The sequence below is a fragment of the Sinohyriopsis cumingii genome, chromosome 4, assembly GCF_028554795.1.
Source record: "Sinohyriopsis cumingii isolate HCF-2022 chromosome 4, ASM2855479v2, whole genome shotgun sequence".
Classification (NCBI taxonomy): domain Eukaryota; kingdom Metazoa; phylum Mollusca; class Bivalvia; order Unionida; family Unionidae; genus Sinohyriopsis; species Sinohyriopsis cumingii.
Window position 1 is genome coordinate 36,049,636 of NC_142964.1, and position 21,100 is coordinate 36,070,735.

General features: G+C 37.9%; 1 protein-coding gene across 1 annotated transcript in view; it reads left to right on the forward strand.

Annotated features, from left to right (window-relative positions):
* The first annotated feature begins 6,794 nt into the window (after nucleotides 1–6,794).
* Nucleotides 6,795–21,100, forward strand: part of LOC149800933 (BOS complex subunit ncln-like) — a 66,625-nt gene continuing 52,319 nt past the window's right edge. The window contains exons 1-3 of the mRNA XM_089954997.1: nucleotides 6,795–7,052; nucleotides 13,352–13,542; nucleotides 18,996–19,143. Coding sequence (XP_089811123.1) covers nucleotides 6,878–7,052; nucleotides 13,352–13,542; nucleotides 18,996–19,143 — 514 coding nt within the window. The 5' untranslated portion in view covers nucleotides 6,795–6,877. The remainder of the gene's footprint in view (nucleotides 7,053–13,351; nucleotides 13,543–18,995; nucleotides 19,144–21,100) is intronic.

Below are 21,100 nucleotides of genomic sequence, written 5' to 3' on the forward strand. Positions count from 1 at the left end.
CGGTTCTCTCACGACTCGTAAGTAAGTCATGTATCCAGTGTACCGAGGGGTTGCTCGACAGCGAGGACACGGCTTAGGAGACATGTTAAAATCGGCCTTTCGTTCGGTGGCCCCGGTGTTGAAACCGATGGTGACACGCGGATTGCACGCCTTGAAAGATGTGGCACTGACGCAAGGCAAAGAATTTCTCCAAAATGTCATCATCGACAAACAAAACCCTAAAGAAGCCTTCATGAGGGCAGGCAAAAATGTCTTGCTGCAAACGGGCAAAGACATTTTAGGCCAACGGGAGACACCTATAAATGCCCTGCACGCTACCGAGTCAGGCATTCAGCAAGGACAAGGCAGAAAGAGACGACGAAGAAAACACCCTTTCACCAGACTTCAAGCGAGAAAGGCCAAGAAAAGAAGAACCGTTCGAGACTTAGACGTTTTCGATTATTGAGAAAAGAGACAAAAAAAATGATGCACCGAGAATCTTGCGCTTGTTCCAAGACGGAACTGGACCTGTTTGCCATGCCCCCCACGATGATGACGATGCAAGAATCCCAGTGGGTGGAATTTCACCCCGTCTCCTCACTGACCGATTCCGCTCCCATCGAGTTTGAAATCAAAGGACAGCCCGAAGATTACATCGATCTGAATAGCAATTACTTGTACTTGAAAGTCAAAGTTCTAGATAAGAATGGAGGTGGTATAGACGGTGACAAGAAAGTAGCTCCCGTCAACAATTTCATGCATTCCTTGTTCAGTGGAGTGGACTTGTACTTGAATAACAAACTGGTCAGTAGCAGCATGGATACTTACCCTTATCATGCCTACCTGGAAAATCTCTTGACGTACGGAATAGATGCCAAGAACACTCATCTCAATGCCTGTGTGGTATGGGAAGCTGACGAACCTACCAAGTTTGAAATATTGGAAACTGATGAAAAGAAAGACAACAATGATGGATTTGTAGAACGAAGAAAGAGAATCACGGGAGCCGACACAAGTTTAGAACTGATGGATCGTTTGCATTTGGACATGTGGTTGCAAGAAAAGTATTTGCTGAACGGGGTGGATGTCCGCCTGAGACTGAATCGTAGCAGTGCCGCTTTCCATTTGATGGCTGATAGTGACGGTTACAAAACCAAAATCCTAGAAGCCAGACTCTACGTACGCCGTGTGGAAGTGTTACCTAAAGTGGGAAACGACATCAGTCAGACGTTGAGCAGAACGACTGCCAAGTATCCCATACGACGCGTGGAAGTGAAAACCTTCACCATTCCCAAGGGACAGCGATCCATGATCGAAGATCATCTGTTCCAAGGACAGCTACCCAAACGTTTGATCCTTGGTATCGTCGAGAATACAGCCTTCAACGGAGCTGCCGAAAAAAATCCTTTCTACTTTCAACACTTTGGCGTGTCCAAAATCGAAGTCAGTCGCGATGGCAAGACCTTGTGTACCCGACCTTTCGAACCTGACTTTAAAAAGAAGAATTACTTGAGATCGTACTTGTCCTTGTACGAAGCCACCGGACAGTTAGGAATCAATACCAGTCACGGTATTACGTACGAGGATTATGCAGGAGGCTACGCTTTGTGGGCTTTCGATTTCACTCCAGACCAAGGCAGCGACGAGGGACATTTCCACCCTATAAAATCCGGCCAGATTCGTGTGGAAATTCAGTTTAAAGACCGAGACCCTGATGAAACGGTGAACGTCATCCTGTATGCAGAATTCGATAATACCATAGAAATCAACAGTTTGAGAGAAGTCATCCTAGATTACTAGAAACCATGGAAGACTGTTATCCCTCTTTACCTAGTGGAGAAACTTTTAGTGTTGCATTGTTGTTAAAAAATGTTAGAGTTGTTGTTTAGTGTTAAGTGATTTTTGAATAAAAAATGTTGTGTTTTGAAAAAATTGTTTGATGTTATATTGTTGGATTATTGTTAAAAAATGTTAGAGTTGTTGTTTAGTGTTAAGTGATTTTTGAATAAAAAATGTTGTGTTTTGAAAAAAATGCCTTTGTCTTTTGTTTAGCTATAAGAATGTTGGATTGATGCTCTTTCATTTCTTACTATCCCTCTCATGACACTCACTAAACGTTGCGACTCAAAAACCGTGTGGGGGATGTTTTCCTTCACGTCCGCGCTTTGACTTTAAGAACCGGGTTGTTTCCAGTCTAACCATCCATTGTCGACTCATCCTCCTAAGAAGATGTGCTCCAAACTAGCTAAACTCAACGAAGCCTACGTGAATTTGCATAGGGTCAGACACAGTCTGATACCGAAGCCAGAAGAAATAGAGAATGTGAGAATGTTAAAAATCACTGAAGACCTGATAGAAGAGCTCTTCAGAGAAGAAATGAACAGGGAAAAAGAAGAATGGACAGAGAAGTACAGACTTCAGAGACAGCAGCAACAACAACAACAAGAGCAGCAGCAACCTGAACCTGACAGAGGCTTTGTCGATTGTCGTATCGACACCAAAGAGTTCTTCTTCTCTTTCCGAAGAAGCAGACCTATCGCCAGAAAGTCTATCCTCAGAGGACATCGCATTCTTAGAAACTAAAAAGAATGCCATAGCAAAACAAAAAAAACAGCCCTTTTCAGGGCTACCCAATACTCTAGAAAAGAAATAACAATCGATTTGCCAATGTGTGTAGGTAGAGTAGTGTGAAAATAAACACTAACTCTTTTTTAAAAAAAATGTGAGGGTATGTGTTTGTGTGTTTGTGTTTGTAAGTGGTTAAGTAAGTTGGTATGGATAGTAGATTAAAATGATGTCTTTTTTTTTTTGGTGTTTGAGGTGTAAATTTGGGGTTAGATTGGATTGCTTTGCGTATGTGGATAGTCTATTGAAGTGATTTATAAAAAATTTTAAAATAGTGATGGGTAGCATAAAAAAGTGAGTGAGTGTTTCTTTTAGGTCCGCGCGTTGTTGTTTTTTTTTTTGTTATGATCTAGGTAAGATCAATTTTATGTTTTTAGGGGGATGTTTTCCATCACGTCCGCGCTTTTAGTATAAATTGAAACTCGTTCGGCAGTCCAGCTACCCTTGTTGATTGATCAACACCAAAAATGAACACGAGACTGGAGAAACTGTTGGAACTTCATGTGCATCTGGAATATGCCAGGCGCATATTAAATGAACTGGCCTCGGAAGCCATTGTGGAGGAGGGAAGGATAAGAGAGGAGGAGGAAAGAAGAAACAAAGAAGAGGAGGAGAGAAGATATAAAGAAGAAGAGGAAAGAAGATACAAAGAGGAGGAGAGAAGATACAAAGAAGAGGAGGAGGAGGAAAAGGAGAGAAGAAGAAGAAATTTCAGAATCCCAGAGAGCGAAAATTGGGATTCTGAAGCGACATATCCTGCCTCTGCTCTCTCCCCCAAAAAGGTAAAAAGTAACTGGGGGACAAGATGTGTATGCGGCGCCAGGCCTGGAAGGTGCCACCATTAACCAGGTGTCCATGAAGTTCCAAACAAAAAAACAGCCCTTTTCAGGGCTACCCAATACTCTAGAAAAGAAATAACCATCAATTTGCCAATGTGTAGGTAGAGTAGTGTGAATATAAACACTAACTCTTTTTTAAGATAGTGTGAGGGTATGTGTTTGTGTGTTGGTGCTTGTAAGAGCGAAGGTATGTTTGTGGGAATAGTAGATTATGGGTTTCTTTATTGTTTCTTAGCATAGGTGAAGAGTATAGTTAGGGTTCTGTAAGCGCTCACGTACGATTGTGTGGATAGTAGATTATGGATTTTGTTTATTGTTTCTTAGCGTATGTGGAGAGTATAGTTAGGGTTTTGTAAGCGCTCACGTACGATTGTGTGGATAGTAGATTATGGATTTGTTTATTGTTCTTAGCGTATGTGAAGAGTATAGTTTGGGTTTTGTAACCGCTCACGTACGATTGTGTGGATAGTAGATTATGGATTTTGTTTATTGTTTCTTAGCGTATGTGTTTGTGTGTTTCTGTTTGTGTGTTTGTGTTTGTACCCGCTCACGTACGATTGTGTGAATAGTAGATTATGGATTTGTTTATTGTTTCTTAGCGTATGTGGAGAGTATAGTTTGGGTTTTGTAAGCGCTCACGTACGATTGTGAGGATAGTAGATTATGGATTTTGTTTATTGTTTCTTAGCGTATGTGGAGAGTATAGTTTGGGTTTTTATTATATGAAATGAGAAAGTATAGTTTGGGTTTTATTATATGAAATGAAAAAGTAGGGGATGTTTTCCTTCACGTCCGCGCGTTGTTTGGTCATGATCTAGGTAAGATCAATTTTACGTTTTAGGAGGATGTTTTCCTTCACGTACGCGCTTTAAGTATAAGAACCCACAGTATTCGTCGTTCAAACCATTCTGCAAAGAATAAAAAAAGAAGATGGCTTCTAACCAAATGGACAAAATACAAACATTACAAGACGTTTTAGACAACTTAGGAATGATGGAGCAGATGTTGATAAGACTGGTTGAAGACCATTATTCCTATAGTCCCCATCGTGTAAAGATGGAAATTAATAACTTAAAAAAGGTAAAGGACAAGATTAGTGGTGTCATGAAAGAGATAAAGGAGGAAAAGGAGGATGAAGAGGAAAGAATAAGAATAAGCAAATGGAACGAAAAGATTGAAAAAGAAGAAGAAAATGAGAAGAGGAAGAAAGAAGAGGAGGAAGAGAAGAAGAAAGAAGAGCAGGAGAAAAAGAAAGAGAAGAAGAGAAAGAGTGTTGGAGATAAAATAAGAACTTGGTGGAGAAAAAGAAGAAATTAGAAGCAGAAGAAGAAGAAGAAAACCCAAAGGCCCTTTTCAGGGCCAGCCATATTTCTCGAAAAGAGATAGCCTTTCCATTGCCTACCCCTTTTTAAAAAAGTTAAAAAAAAAAAAAAAAAAAATCCCATATTCAATTCCCCTTGTTCCTAAACAAGCCCAAACTCTATTCCCCATGTTAAATTCCCCTTGTACGTAGAGTGACCCACGATTTTTCGCCATGTTAAATTTGCCTTGTACGTAAAGTAACCCACGATTTATTCCCATGTTAATTCCCATTGTACGTAATCTGACCCACGATTTTTCGCCATGTTAAATTCCCATTGTACGTAGAGTGTCCCAGGGTGGTTTGTAATGCTAATTCCCATTGTACGTAGGGTATCCCCATTTACTAATGTCGGCCTGGTGTCAGGATAATGTGACTGGGTGGGACATCATGCTACATGTCTGCGGCATGATGCCCCAGTGCTAGACATCACTATAAACTGCTGCACTGCATACATCGTAGCGATCTGACTGAAAAATTGTTAAAGCTACGTTACAAATCCAAATCACATTACATCACACACACATTTGATAACTGCAACACACTGTTACCAGTTATTACCTTTTCTTTAAAGACGTAGCAAAGTTGGGGAAAATAAATCTGCACAAGACTGCACAAGAGCGTGACATGATAGGCATATCTCTATCTAAGTGAAGTAATATTTCCACCCCACTATACTTAGATGGTAGCGCTGCATGCTTTTCTTTGTCATCACCTGATCGTTATTTTCCTCATTTTTCACGTTGCGCCATGCCTTTTTTTCCCCCAAAGGAGTTGTGTCATACCCAAATTTCACGAATCCATTAATCGCAGACCATTTAATCTTTGGAGTGGGGTGGTGATAATTTAAAGAAAATTTCTGGTACGCATTCTGTCTCTTACCGGCTTCTCGGGCTTTGACCCCCCCCCCAAGAAAGAAACAAAGATCAAATGGCGGATCTCTTTTGGTACGCAGGATAAAACTCAAGGCCCATCTAATGAGTGTTGTATATACCACCAGTAAACTAACTGCTATGTCTAAATTATCTGACACCATGAAATTTTGAATACAAAGAGTTTCGGTTTGCAGTCTCTGACACTTCCGGGGACACACATTTCAGTCGATATGAAACAAAGTGGGTCTACAGTCCTTGGTTGCGACGATGAATAAATTTAACAACGAAATTCGCTTTCGAAATTAACGGAAAAAGGTACAAATATTTTGTGTTCGAATATTCGACATTGTCGGGAAATGAAGTGTATTCTTGAACCTTGAGCAGTAGACGATCGCAATTTCGAGTGACCAAGGCCGACTCGAGTCACAAAGTTCTAAATTTTGTACGTTTCAGCCCTATATAATCTACACTTAATTCATCTTCAAATTTCGAGAGACAGCTCCGGTGGCCTAAGTGGTTAGAGTCTCCACCTCTGATAAAGGACGTAGCAAGTTCGATCCCCAGCCAAGTCATACCAGAGACATAAAATTGGTACTTGCAGCTACTTCACTTGGCGCCCAGCATTAAGAGGTTAGTGTTATGACTGTTCGACCAGTTGTCAGGATAATGTGACTGTGTGGGACATTATGCAACATATCTGTGGCACGATACCCAAGTGCAAGACGTCACTACAAACTGCCGTACTTTAGACATCACAGCGATATGACTAAAACTCCATAAAGCTACGTTAAAAATCCAAATCACACACACACACACACCTCAGTATGTTTAGCAACAAATAAAAAACATTCCGTGCTGTCATTTTGGTGAACTATCTTGTTTATTTGTTATATATAAAGCAATCACTTTCATATTCTATTACACTCATATTTTTCTTGACATATGTACTGTTGAAAATAAATTATTACCGTAAAATATTTATAGAGTTATTAACTAATCTAAATCAGGGTTTCATAGCTCTAACCCCCCCCCCCCCCCCACCCCCGTCTGATTCTGGAATTTCGTCGATCACATCAAGTCCTCCTCTGTTACCTCCCTTGTAAAACTCTTCTCGACCCATCACATGTACACGCTTTTTGTTCATATCCTTGAAATTCACACAGAAATCACGAAGGTTTATCTAACAAAGACCGTTCACCATGTTGCAGGGAGAGTTTGGAGAGATTCTGGAAATGTTCAGAAATAGTTTTCCATTGTCGTTCCTTTTCTTTATTCCGATATTTATTATAATCAGCCCCGTGAGCCCGGTAAACGCCGCCCATGAGTTTGCTATCTACCGCATGCAACAGTTCGATCTTCAGGGATCACAGTTTGGTAAAATCATTATGATACATGTGAAAAGTTGGGATTTTTATAAGTATTTTCAATCGCTTATGAATGCTCATTGTGCATACTATTTTATCATATTCACGCCAACCATATACAGGGATTTTGACAATGACGGGAAAGATTGCAGCTGAACTTGAGGGTAGACCTAGTCCTACAACGTAAGACACTTCACCCGATATTTTTGTTCTGGAGGGTGATGGGTCTTACTGCCTAAATAACAGCGCTGTGTAGCGTGTTTTGATGTCGACTAACAGTATAACGAAAGTAAAATGTTCAGAAATATCACACAACTGGCAACCAGTAACGACGCTATCCTACAAAGTAAAATTATGGTGTTTTTGTCAGAATTGACTTACCCTGGTGTCTTTTCTCTAATAAATTCAAATTCTCACAAAAGAAATGGGCCTGTTTTCAAGTTTTGGTGGCCAGCATTTCAGTTGGCTGGAAAGCTGGGAATGCTGAAATTGGGTTAAGTTGAAATATTATTCTTTAATGGAACAAATAAAATATATTATGTCTATTGGTACTGTAAAGAAACATTTCGTTTCGTTCGAGAAACATATCCGCCACATGAACCTACTTAAACATCTTCGGCATACCTCGACTACCGTCGCACTGTAACAAATTAAAATGTATGTCAACGGAACATGAAAATGCATCCATTTGCTAGTGTCATATTTTCATTCTGCCAGGATAAAGACAGCACAGTAAGTATATTAATTACACATAAATTAGTGGAAGAGTGTTGATATATGTTGCCAAAAGTATGTGATATTCCTGAAACTTTGACTAATCATTCCGATGTTGTTGTTCTGATGTCAACGACATGGGAACCTGCTATACAAGGTCGTTATTTGGATAGTAAGACATAACACTAACACAAAACCAACATGTGCTGTGTCCTACAGTGTAGGACTAGGGTAGACCCGGCCACATGGGCTCATTACATTTACAAAGAAAATTAATAAGGAGTATTTGTCAATGAATTGATGGCTGAGGGGACTAACCTGTAACGATATAACCACTCAGCCTTTGATTCATTGACGGATACTCCTAATTTTCTTTGTAATGAGTCCCAGTGGGCCTGGTGGCTGATCTTTTTACTCCAGTAGACTCCAACATAATCAGATATACTCCACTAATCATAAAAATGATACAATCGTCCAAAATATCATGCATTCTCGTTGTGATTACTGTCCTTTGAAGCAAACATTTCTTGCATTTTTTATATATATATTTTTTCATTTAAGTCAACCATATAACTCATAAAGTTATGTATGTTTTTACATGCACTGATACCTTTACTTGATTTTTGTTTGGTATGTTTATTTGTTTTATTTATTACTTTCAGGTAAATTATAATTTCCTAAATGAACGGTATATATAAATATTGTAATAAAATCCATTTTACATAACATATTTTGCAAGATTTTTCCAGAAAGTTTTGGTAATTTATGTCAGACATGATCACATGAAGGAAAGAACAATACAGACATTATCTATCAAAAACCCAAGAAAGGGTTGTGAAATATCATCTGTTTGATGATATTTTGGACCATTTTATAATTTTTACAATTATTGGAGTACATGTATATTGGAGTAAAAACATGTGCCCCAGTCCAGGTACAGATGTTGGATGGTGTGGGCTATTTATTCTCACAGTACTAAACAAGGAACAAATCGCCAATAAAAGACAATGATTTACATGCTAATTAAAGTTGCCTTGTTTATTTGTCATTTGTCTCCAATCCTGAACTTAGTAAATATTGTTAATCATGCCAGTTTTGTATGTAATGTCTACTGGAACATATGTGTTTACCATCATATGAAACAAGATTCTATTTTTCTTGCGGCAAATAATATAATCGCCGTACTGGGGTCAAAACATGGTATGAAATGAACAATAATGCACCACATTATTATCTTAGCAGAAATTAAACTGACATTTTTAAAATATGAAATATTTACAGTTGTAATGAATTTATGCAATGATATATATCCATTTATTATCTGATGAGATAATGCGTATAAATGGAAAACACATACTATCCACAATACTCGAATTTGAAATGTAAAGGCCAGAATTATTTCTCCCAGTTTGCGATCATTCACTATTTGCAGTTAATTAGCATCTTGAGATTGGCTACTTTTGGCTCTTTTAGACACCTGTTTTCATAAACATTGCTGTTGTGTTTGTCTCAGGGCATATTGCTTCCCAGCTCTTGCTTCTTTCAAAAATCTGTTGCCACCACAAAGTTTAAATCTGCCTTTTCTTGCAGAAATGATTGCTTCTCTTTTTATCTATATATTTTCTCCAAAAAGTAATGGACTGCATAGCAACTCGACCACTGTTATTAACCTTTTGTCTCTTTTTTTTTTTTTGTCCCCATACAATTTCATTGTGAACAACAACAAAAAGAAGAACTAAAAATGACACTGACTCTTGAGTCATTTTGTATGTACAGGCAGTGGTATTGTTTACCTACATCAATGGAGCACAGTCTGTACAAGCCAGTTTGCCTGGAATGTTCCATGATGCCCAAATGGAGATGATCGTGGACTTTTTAAAAGAGTGCAGTTTATTTTTTAAAAATTGGACTTTACATTTTTGTTAGGATTTTACCTGTTTTGACTTCATCAGTATTTGTTACCTTACTCTATATTGTATAGCCTGGATTGTGCTAGGTGTCATTAACTTTTGAGAGATGTCCTCTAATTTTGGGACCTGCTTGTTTTTGAAGACTGCTACTGCTTTCTTGAGGAGAAAATGTGAGGCAGAGGAAGAGAATTTTGTATGCCTGATCTGACAACCATGTACAGAGGTACTAAAAAATCAAAATGACTGATTTGAATGATTTCACACAAAACTACCTTGTATAAACTAGTTAAGTCTGTGACAACAGCTCTTTGAATTGATATACCTACATGTTTAAAAGAATATTGTTTATATTAATCTTGCTCTCCACATGATTGGATGCTTTCTGACTGCAGTGTGCCAATGCATGATACATTTTGTCTATTACCTTGTAGTTGAGTTGGTTGTTTACATTATTCAGAATGGTCTGCCCACAGGTCCAAGGCCGGTGACTTCATTTCAGGTTGGTGTCATTTACCGGAAGTGAATGAATTTTATTTGTCTGATCTTTGTTTTCCTCCAGTGAGTTCACTGAAGACTTTTCAAATGGAGTTTGTTTTGCTCTTTTATTGTTTTCAAGCAATGATTGATAATAAGGTTTTTTTAATCATACTTGTTATTTTATTTCATCATATGTTATATTGTGCACGGTTCCCATACCTAGCAGCATACAGTAAACTTTCAAAATCCGTTCTGATTTGATTTAGTGACCTTCCATCACTTGCATCATTTCCACCTGCTAAATCGTAAGAAATAGGAAGTGATGAGACAGTTGTCTTGATTTATGATTTTTGATTGGGTTTACTATAACGTTAAAGATCTACATGTTCTTGGTCAGGCATGGATCTTATGTCACTTGGACATGATCTCTACACTTGCATTGCAAATTTATTATGGTTTGGCAGAATACAGTTTGCATGTGTCATGGTGATGTCACTGGTTTGTTGACATTGATACTATCGCATAATGAACCATGTATTGGGAAACACCCCATCTTTTTAAAATGGTCAATCATTTGCCAGATGTTTAAGGGTCCCACTCTGATTTTTTGTTCCTTGACTCAGTTGTACCTCTCTTCAAATTATTTTTACCCTAGTATTTAAGAGAGCTCAAAGTCGTGACATCAGGATGTTCTTCCAATTTTTTTATTTTTTAAAATCATAGACCAGAAATGTTTGTGGGTTGACCTGTTGTCATATGTCTGATGTCTGCACGTCCATTAGTGCAAGTTTCTTTTCACTACTCCTTTGAAGCTACTTGGGTACTTGCCTTGAAACTATAGACACATGCAAACAGTCATCCCAAGGTCGAGTTGGTCCTAAATGAAGACTGAGTCTCAGGCATCCAGTATGGCCACCACAGTGGCAATCTTGAAAATTATTGTATCACTATTTCACCTGAAGGGATGGTCTTATCAGTGTGGCATTTTCACTGAGTCTTCTTATGTCTAGTTGGTTCTAAATTAAAATGGTGCCAATCTGACATCCAATATGGCCACTTTGGCAGCCATCTTGAAAATCTTCCTATTGCTATCCCTTCTGAATGGATAGTCATATTGTCACCAGAAGACTTCTTATGATGATGATCTGACATCCATTATATCCACCACATCAGCCATCTTGAAAATCTTGTTTATTACTACTCCTGAATAGAAAGTCATATCAACGTGAATTTCAGTGCTAGACTTCTTAGAGTATCTATTTGGTCTTAAATAAATATTGTGCAGATTTAATATTATATATGGCCACCACAACAATCATCTTGAAAATCTGACCACTACTGAGCCATGATGGAAAGTCATATTGACATGTTGTTTTCACCAGAAGACTTCTTGTGACGTCTGATTTGTACTACATATGAAAATGGTGTCAATCTGACATTCAGTATGAGCACATTGGCAGCCATCTTGAAAATCTTGTTATTGCTACTTCTAAATGGGAAGTGATATTAGGATAGTGTTTCACCAGAAGCATAATTATGATATCCAGTTAGTCCTGAATGAAAATGGTTCCAATCTGATCCTGCCATTATGAAAATTATGCTTTCACTATTACTCAGGAATTGATGGTCATATCAACATTGGGTTTAACACAATTTTTTATATGTGGATGGTCCTAAATGCAGACATCCAGTGTGGCTACCACAATGAACATATCTGAATGGATGGCCATATTAGCATGGGGTTTCCACCAAAAGTCTTCTTATGATATCTTGTTTGTCCTAAATGGAAATGGTGCCAATCTGATATAAAGAATTTCTGAGATGGTTGAAGCATTTGGCAGCTAAAAGGAAGAATTGGTCTTGTCTTTATTTTGCTCAGTCATCAGATGTGGATACCAATACTGTACTAAAAACAGAAATTCCTTTGAACACAGTCTTGTCAAACTGCTTGCCAAAATTTAATGAAATTCAGGAGAAAGGATCCTGGCATAGATTGCCTTTCAGATTTGTTATAAATGATGCCAGTTAGGCATCATATTGCCACTATTACTAAACAATTAAAAACAACTTTTACCAAATTTGGCAGAAAGCTTCCATAAATTTTCTTTACAAACAATACTGATCTACCCTGGAATTAGATTAACATTCCTAAAACTAGAAATACTTTCAATAACTTCTTATCAGAAGCTTAATCAGAATATGAGCATCTTTGACCCCCAACCCCCATTTTTGGCATGAAGTGTTGTCACATTTACACAAATGATGCCAACTTACCTTTTAATATGGACACCATTACTAAAAATAATTTATATTTGCTTTTGAATCACTTCTCAAAAATGACTCTAATGAATTTGAACAAATATGAGAGAATGCATTTTGGATGAAGGCATTTTAAGTTTTTATAAAACTGACATCAAACATTGGCCTCTGGTGGGCCCCGAGTGGCCGAGTGGTCTAAAGCGCTCACCGTTCCGGATCACTGCCATCTCACCTCTGTCTGCATGTGTTCGAGTCCAAGGCTTGGCTAGCGTTGGTACGTGGGAAAGCCTGCCAGTAGCTTCTCGTGGGTCGGTGGTTCTTCCCTGCGTTTTCCAGGGTTCTTCCTCCACCAGTTATACTGGCCGCCATGTATAGCCTCTCTTGTGCTGAAAAATGGCGTTAAACCCTAGAACAACATTGGCCTCTGGTACTAAAAAGGAACAACTTTTAAAATGCAGCTTCACAGAATTTGACCACACTTGACCAATATTCATAGTTTGCAGGCCTTTCATATTTCTAGAAATTCTGCCAATATGCCATCAGATTTGGTGGTCATTACCAGAATTAGAAAAACAGTTACACAACTTTAAGAAAAACAAACAAGCCCAGCAGAATTTGAGAGTCCTTCACTATTTGACATATGACACTGATAATGATATACTATCAAATATGGATGAAGGTATAAAACCTGGACGAACTTGAAACCTTGAAACAATTGTTTTCATAGGATATGCAGCAACATTAGAAGAAATTTCTACAGAAAGCATCCTCCTGAACCACATATTTGCCCAAATGCTCTTGCATTTTGTTATTAAGCAGACATCAATTAGATGAGAGATCTTATAGGGTCTCATGTTTATACAGTTTTACTTCCATAACAATTGAATAAATCTTGTTAATTTTTAGACCAGAACAATGTCCAAAAGTTAAACACACTTTTACATTCCAGGATGCAAGAGTTCACTGATCAATATGGAAGCTCGACCTATAGATGCCAAGATGCTGACTCGTAGATGTATTGTTGCAAAGCTTACAGATGTCACAATCAGTAAATATCGAGATTTAATCTCGCAGAATGCTGGAGGCTTGCTTATCTTGCTGCCTCAGAATTTATCAGCTCTCACGGAGGAAAACAAACAGGTATATTTTAGTGGTTCTGGTTTGATTCCGCCCGGAGTTTCAGACCGGGTCAGTTTGGCCCACTGTTTTAGGGGGTCAGTTTGGCCCACTGTTTTAGGGGGTTGTATTAAAAATTAGAACCAGAAATAGAAACATAAAAATCAACATTGAAATAAAAAAGTCGCTAAGGTATATTATTTTGAAATGGTGATGAAAAATATGTCTATTTCTGTATTTCAGTCATCATATACATTCTTGTAACATAAAGGTACATTCCATATACCATAGTTTCCTATGAACAGTGAGATTAATTTTAAGAGATTTAACTTATTAACCCCTGCTGCCATGTTCTTGCATCAGGAGGTAGTACCCTACTTCCGAGCTCTGTAGCATCAAGACCATTTAAAATACACCAAAATGGGTGGTGTTACAGAAAAGTAGACATATATATTTCTGCATGGATACCAAATAATCTGGACTGTCTGCTCGCATTAAGAAATACAGAGGGGAAAATGCATTTTTGAGACCTGATGTTTTTGTTCACCAAACATTTGCCTGTTGTCAGGATCTGATTTTGTGTGTGGATTTTAGACTTTTTGGCCTCAGATCTAAGGCAGACTGGTCTGAACTGCACACGGACAGGCAAACATTTGCAAAAAGTACAATAAGTTAGGTTTTTCAAGTAAAAAGTGTCCGGACATGAAAATGATTTGTCCCATAAGCCAAACAAAAGGAACTATATTTTACCCTTCTTTGCATGTGTGAGAGAAATAGTCAATGAAAAATGATGTTTCTGACACAATTAGACATCAGGCTAAATGGAAATCTCTTGGAAGAAGATTTATTTGGATGTATTGAGAAGCAATCCCCAAATTGTTTTCTACTTGCATTTCAGGCAAAAATGACAAAAGTCACAATGAGTTAATGGGTGAAGTTTGATGATGTCACCAAATTTGAATATTCCCGTTTATTTTATCAACATTGGGCATAAATTACAAAATTAACCATTGCTTGACAATTTACAAGAAATTTCCAAAATCTTTGTCAATAATTTTAAATGTGCATGTAATAACTGTGCTCAGTGGATACTTTTAGATCACACGGTTTAAGATGCAACTAGAAAAGCAAATGGATAAGAAAAAATCGCTACAAAATGAGCCCAGGGAAGCCTGAATGAAACATTGTACAGAGTGCAAATAATTGAGATTAAGCATGTATTCATCAATCAGAAAAATGTTCATTTGTATCAATTAGCATCAATTCGTCAGTCCGTAAAAATAATAAATGTTTCTTGACTTTTTGGGCTAGTCAGGTTTGCTCTCAAATTTTGGATCTGCTACTCACCACAAATAATTGGTATGTGATTTCTCTGAAGTGCTATGAGTGTACTGAACTTAACCATCCATGATGTGTTTATCATCAATTGTATATGAGGTAACTGTGTGAGACCAATACATACTTTCTGTTTGGCAAATAATTATATGAATCGGTATAAGTGTTTTCAAGTCATTCAGTAAATAAATCATTACAAGGCCTCTTATTTCCAAGACAGGCTTTCATTATTGATGATGTAGTTAAAGAGACAAGTCTGTTAGTATCATTCTCACTATCTTTGCTATTATATCTGTACACACTGTTCTACAGCTATTAAAATTCATGTCCTTCCTTCCTCCTTTAAATACATTACCCAATCATAATACCTTAGGAGAACAACTACTACCTTGCAAACCCAGTAGTCTCTTACAGAATATGTCAACTAAAAAGCTAAAAGTTACCTGTCCATAAGGGTGATCTCCCCTTGATCCAAGGCTTGACATGAAATTCCATGAATATGTAATTTAATACTTCCTCAAGTAGCATGCTCTCTGTTGACAAAGATACCTCACAGTCCACTTAGAACTATTCTGGAAGTTATTCACATATACCGCATCTCAATTTTCTAACTTTCCTTGCTTCTGTTTTTTGACAAGAAAGCTCACAAGCTTCATCGTATTTACTATATCTCATTATAAAAAGAGAATACTGAGCCTTCTGAGCATCAGTTGAAGAGGTTTTTCACTTGTTACCAGAGTTTGGTTCTCCGCTGTCCTGAGTTCCAGCATCTGGTAACATACTGATCAACAAAGACCAACTGGTGTTTGACTGTTGGGTCGAGTGGCTGACTTGGAGTGCATTACAGAGACATAGCAGCAAAGCCATCATCAGTAAGCACCTAAGATGTCAGTTTGCATGGTGCAAGTATATACCAGTTTTGTAGATTACATAATCTGACTTAGCATAAGAAATTTGACAAGGCTGTGGAGAATACAGTGGCTCTTTTCGGTCACTGTCAAACTCTGCCATTGTAATCCGGCTGCACAAAGTCAATAACGAAGCAGATCCTGCCTAAGATGTTGAATTAATGGCCTGCTTAGGTTGATAATAATCTCATATGCCATCCCAACAACAGTGCACTGGCACTCTTAGGGCTTAATACACCCATGTCAGTGACGATCGATAACGTTATAGAGGGTAATTGTCCTGTTTCCTCATGATCAGACTCTATGATCCATATCAGAATTCACTAGGTCAATACCGAAGATGTTGCCTTTAAGATGGAATGATGGGCTGTTAAGTACCTTGTATAGTGCCATAATGCACTCAGCTTGCTCCATAGCCATTTATGCCACAGTACCTAGTTGATATGGGCTCTTTTTGTGTTATAAAGCCCTGCTGATCCAACACAAGTTCAAAGCTGCAAGAATCAATATGGATAAAAGCAGAGAGCATGGGATCATTGATATAATATGTATTCTGTCCATGCATCTGTACACAGACCCTTATTGGGAAGAGACATCCATTTTAGCGGAGACATACTCTGTAGTGCAGCAATGGTTCCATGCCACTCTGTGGCCTTTAAGTGCCTTTGTGTCAAATTGCTTAAGGACCTAGGGCAGCCAATAGCCATGATAAGCCCCAATTAGTTGTAGATCTGGCTCCATGTAATACCATCAGTGTTGAATGGTTACAGGATTCTCTTTTGCATCTTATTTCCAGTACTATCTACAGTCCCAGAAACCCAAACCAGGAATGACAGTTACCAGTAATTGATATGAACCTGGCCCAAAAGAAGGAAACAATGACTCTTTTTTTATCAAGACTGAACTTTGCCATCTGATGGTGATTATGTATGGCCATCACAGTCTGATATGGCCTTCATTTTTGCACCTAAGAGGATGTTTGACAGGGATCCTATGTCCTGTAACTCTCCCTGTCATCATAACATGGGCGTACACATCAGAATCACTTGGTCTCTGCCCAGTTCTGGACCCATCTCAGGCTATCCTCAGTATAGGGCCACTGTATCTAAGGCTGATCATTTCAAAGCTAGCTTCAATTCTTGCAAGTTACAACAGGTTGGGTCATTGTCACTCCGTGACTGCCCTGCTTTCATTACTGAAAACAAGCTCCCACTCAGGGAATCAGACATTTATTGTGCAACCCCTGTATAACCTGGACTCAATCATCTCAAGGTCATATACAGGGCCCATTGAGAGCTCTGATGTGGTACCTGAAAAGATCCAAGCTGGTGTGTCAAGGGAGATCCTGTCTGTCTTTGTCTCTCAAGAAGGGCAAGGATGACATTTCAATGCAGACACGCTTGGGTTATCTGCTCTGCATATTTGGAATCAACCCCAGATCAAATGAACTTGTACACATCTCCGCTCATGACATTATACAGGATGGATGGTATAGAGGTCAGTGTTCTCCATCTTTTACCTCTGAGATCTTTCATCCCAGCAGGCTCAACTAGACCTGGTGGAGCCTATTACTGCTGTACAACAGGTTACTTTTATAGGTCATTCTGCAGTGTCCTAAGGAAATGGCTTCCTGACTTCACTGGATTTGTGTAAGGAAATATTTTCTCTTATGGATGTTGTGCCCCAGTATATGGAGTCTATCCCCTGGATGGGTTATTTATCCAGAAGCAGCCTTGTAAATCTTAGGGGACCAGAGGTGGCCTATCCGGAGTAAGGGGATGTAATCCCCTCCACCTCTTACCTATTCTTATAAGGTATTATGATTGGGTAACATATTTGAAGAAGAAACCAATCTTTTTCCTGGAAAATGTTTTCTCAGTAATGCTTACCCTATCACAATACACATACACATTCCCAGCATTCCCACAATTGCTTCCATTTAGAGAGCATGCATTCTGCTCCAGTAGTAACTGGATTTGCTGCCAATCCCTTTATCAGGCGGAGATCACTTTAACTTCTGCCAATGTGAAATTTTTACTTTTAGCTTCATAGCTAAAATGTTAGCCTGGTAAGCCTGGATTTGTGAGGTAATAGTAGTTCTCCTTAAGTATAATGATTTGGTATATATTATTATTATTAAAGAACATATTTTACCAGGAAAAAATGCTTTTTTTATCATCTAGATATTTACCTTCATGTATTATAAACAAAAAAGAAAACAAAATAGGCTGTTTATTGGTAAAATTTGTTGTTTTTAAATTGTTTAAACTCTATTCAAGAATACATCCAATATTTTATTTTAGGTTTTTTTCACTTTTCTTTTGTTATTATATGGTAATATTTTGGGGCAGGCTCACATTTCCCTGGGTCAAGTTCAAGTTTCCAGTCAGTTTGCTACCTGTACATGAATAACAGTTTTTCCTCCTCTTTTGGGGTCTTGGATCATGTCAGTAGGTGAAGGTCTTTGGACAAAGACACATTAAGGCATTGTAAGCTTCATTTATTTGCTTATTATGATTTTTGAGTAAATTATTATACTTTAAACTGAGTCAATGATAATGTAACTTGACTTACCACTTTCGTTCCAGTTGTAACATTAGGCCATTTTGCTAATGCACATGGTGCAGTGATGCACTTCAGTAGTGACACATAGTGTGGTATAATCAGTTCACTGCATATAAATATGACATTGTGGTACAATCAGCTCACTGTATTAGTAGTGACAATGTGGTACAATCAGCTCACTATATCAATAATGACAAAGTGGTACAATCCACTCCACTCACTGTATATCAGTCGTGACAGACTGGTATATTAATTTAATAAACATCGTGGTACAGTCAGTTCATTGTGTCTCAGTAGTGACAATGGTACAGTCAGCTCACTGTATTTAATATGATGGTGTAGTACAATCAGCTCACTTGATATCAATAGTGACAGTTTGGTACAATCAGCTTGCTTCATATTAATATGACAAACATGGTGGTACAATCAGTTCACTGCAGGGTGAAGTATAGCACAGAAACTTTTTTTTTTTTTGCTCCCTTGTTGCCCTCTAGGATTATCATCAAATTAGGTGCTGATCATACTCATAACATATATCTATCTTTCCTATAAAATTATTGAAGCTTGAGTTGTACTTTATTTAAGGCATGACAACTCATTTTATTCTCTTTTGCTAAACAGTTATATTAAGCACCCTCAAATGTCTTTTTTTTTTAATTCACCATTCAGCATCTTCAGTCCCTTGAGAGGGATCTGTTGCTGGAGGAGAATGGGGTGATGCCTGTGTATTTTGCATGGGAGACCCCAGAGCTGAGGGCAGTATATGATGACATCAACTCTGCCACTGCAGGAGATCAGGCAGCTACAGCAGTAGAAGGTATGTAAAACTAATTTTGTGCTCCACCATCATTAGGGAAGGAACATGGTATGTTGCCTTTGTCTATATAGATCTCTGCAGTTATTTTTCGATTTTTGGTGACTTTAGTGGGACATGGTTTCTGATGACAGTTGTTGTTGTTTAACGTCATTTTTCAGCACATGATAGGCTATACATGGCGGCTAGTATTAATGGTAGAGGAAGAACCTGGGAAATCCCCAGAAAGAACCACCGACCCTCAAGAAGCTACTGGCAAGATTTTTCACATACCCACATTGGCCAAATCCGAGACTCGAACCCTCACAGACAGAGGTGAGGTGGCAGTGATTCGTAACGGAGAGCACTTTAGACCACTCGGCCACTCAAGGGCCCCTTCTGTTGACAGACATCCTGGCATATTATACATCCAACATTTCCAGGATGTAGATAGAGAATGCTACCAATGGATAGCCTTAGGGAATCTCTCTCTTCTGCCTATACAGCCAGACAGTACACCCCATTATGAATACCATACATACCCTAGAAAACAACTTTGCCAATTTTAGGCAAGGAGTAGTGCCAATTTTAGGCAAGGAATAGTGCCACTTTTAGGTAAGGAGTAGTGCCAATTTTAGGCAAGGAGTAGTGCCACTTTTAGGTAAGGAGTAGTGCCACTTTTAGGTAAGGAGTAGTGCCAGTTTTAGGCAAGGAGTAGTGCCACTTTTAGGTAAGGAGTAGTGCCACTTTTAGGTAAGGAGTAGTGCCAATTTTAGGCAAGGAGTAGTGCCAATTTTAGGCTAGGAGTAGTGCCAATTTTAGGCAAGGAGTAGTGCCACTTTTAGGCAAGGAGTAGTGCAACTTTTTGGTAAGGAGTAGTGCCACTTATAGGTAAGGAGTAGTGCCACTTTTAGGTAAGAAGTAGTGCCAATTTTAGCAAAGGAGTAGAGGTCATATGTAGAAGGCCTTGTTGTTAATATTGAGAAGCAGGAAATTACAGGGACTTGCCTTGAACAGATCATTAGATAAATCTTATGTTGTACCTGTTCTCACATATGGATATATGATGAAGTATGTGACAACAATCGTAAGTCCTGATTAATAGGAACTTTATTTGTTATATTAGTATTATCTTTAATTTGAAGATTTATTAGTAAAGTCAATCTAGTAAATTATCAACATTTATATTGAACAAATGTTACCAATAAATTGCTTTTCTGTGTAGACCTTAGTCTTAGGAAAAGCGTACAATTTGTAAATGCTATACAATGAAATTTTTGGTTTGCTGTTTTTTTAAGGATAAGATTTATTGAAAACTTTCTAAATATTGTAGAAATATTTTAAAATAAAATCGATATTTTGTCTTCTATACTTTATATAAATTTTGTCATTGTTTTCATTTTTGTTACAATAACTTTTTTTTTAAACAGTCCTTTTATTTTATTATGACTTATATGGTCTTGAAGTAGGTAATAGAAAAGAGTGAAAACCAACAAGTTTTGTAAAATTCAACAAAGAATTTATTTCCCTCGATTACAAAGTGAAAATTTACAAAGAACTTACAGTATTGCAAATTAAATCCCAAACAGTTTAAATGTTCTATTACCAGTTCTAATAAATTAAATTCTAATTAAATTCCAGTGGTGTTCGAATTAAAATCCAGCAGTGAAGGCATTGATGTGACTGTAGTCTTGAATGTACTAATGTATCAGTGAGAAGTGTGATGTGTTTACAGTTGTCCATTTAATTACAATAATATAATCCAAGATATCCTTGTCTGAATTCACTGTAACTCCAAATTAATGTTTCTGTCCAAGAATATTATTTAAGAGCACTTTGTATCTCCAGTGAATAATGATTTGAATATATAATTTCACCCTGATGAAAACCTGAACACATCAATAAGATTGATTCTGTCTAAAGACGTTAAAGCAAGAATGAAAACTATCTCATGTTAACAGGATTATAAACCTGTCTACCT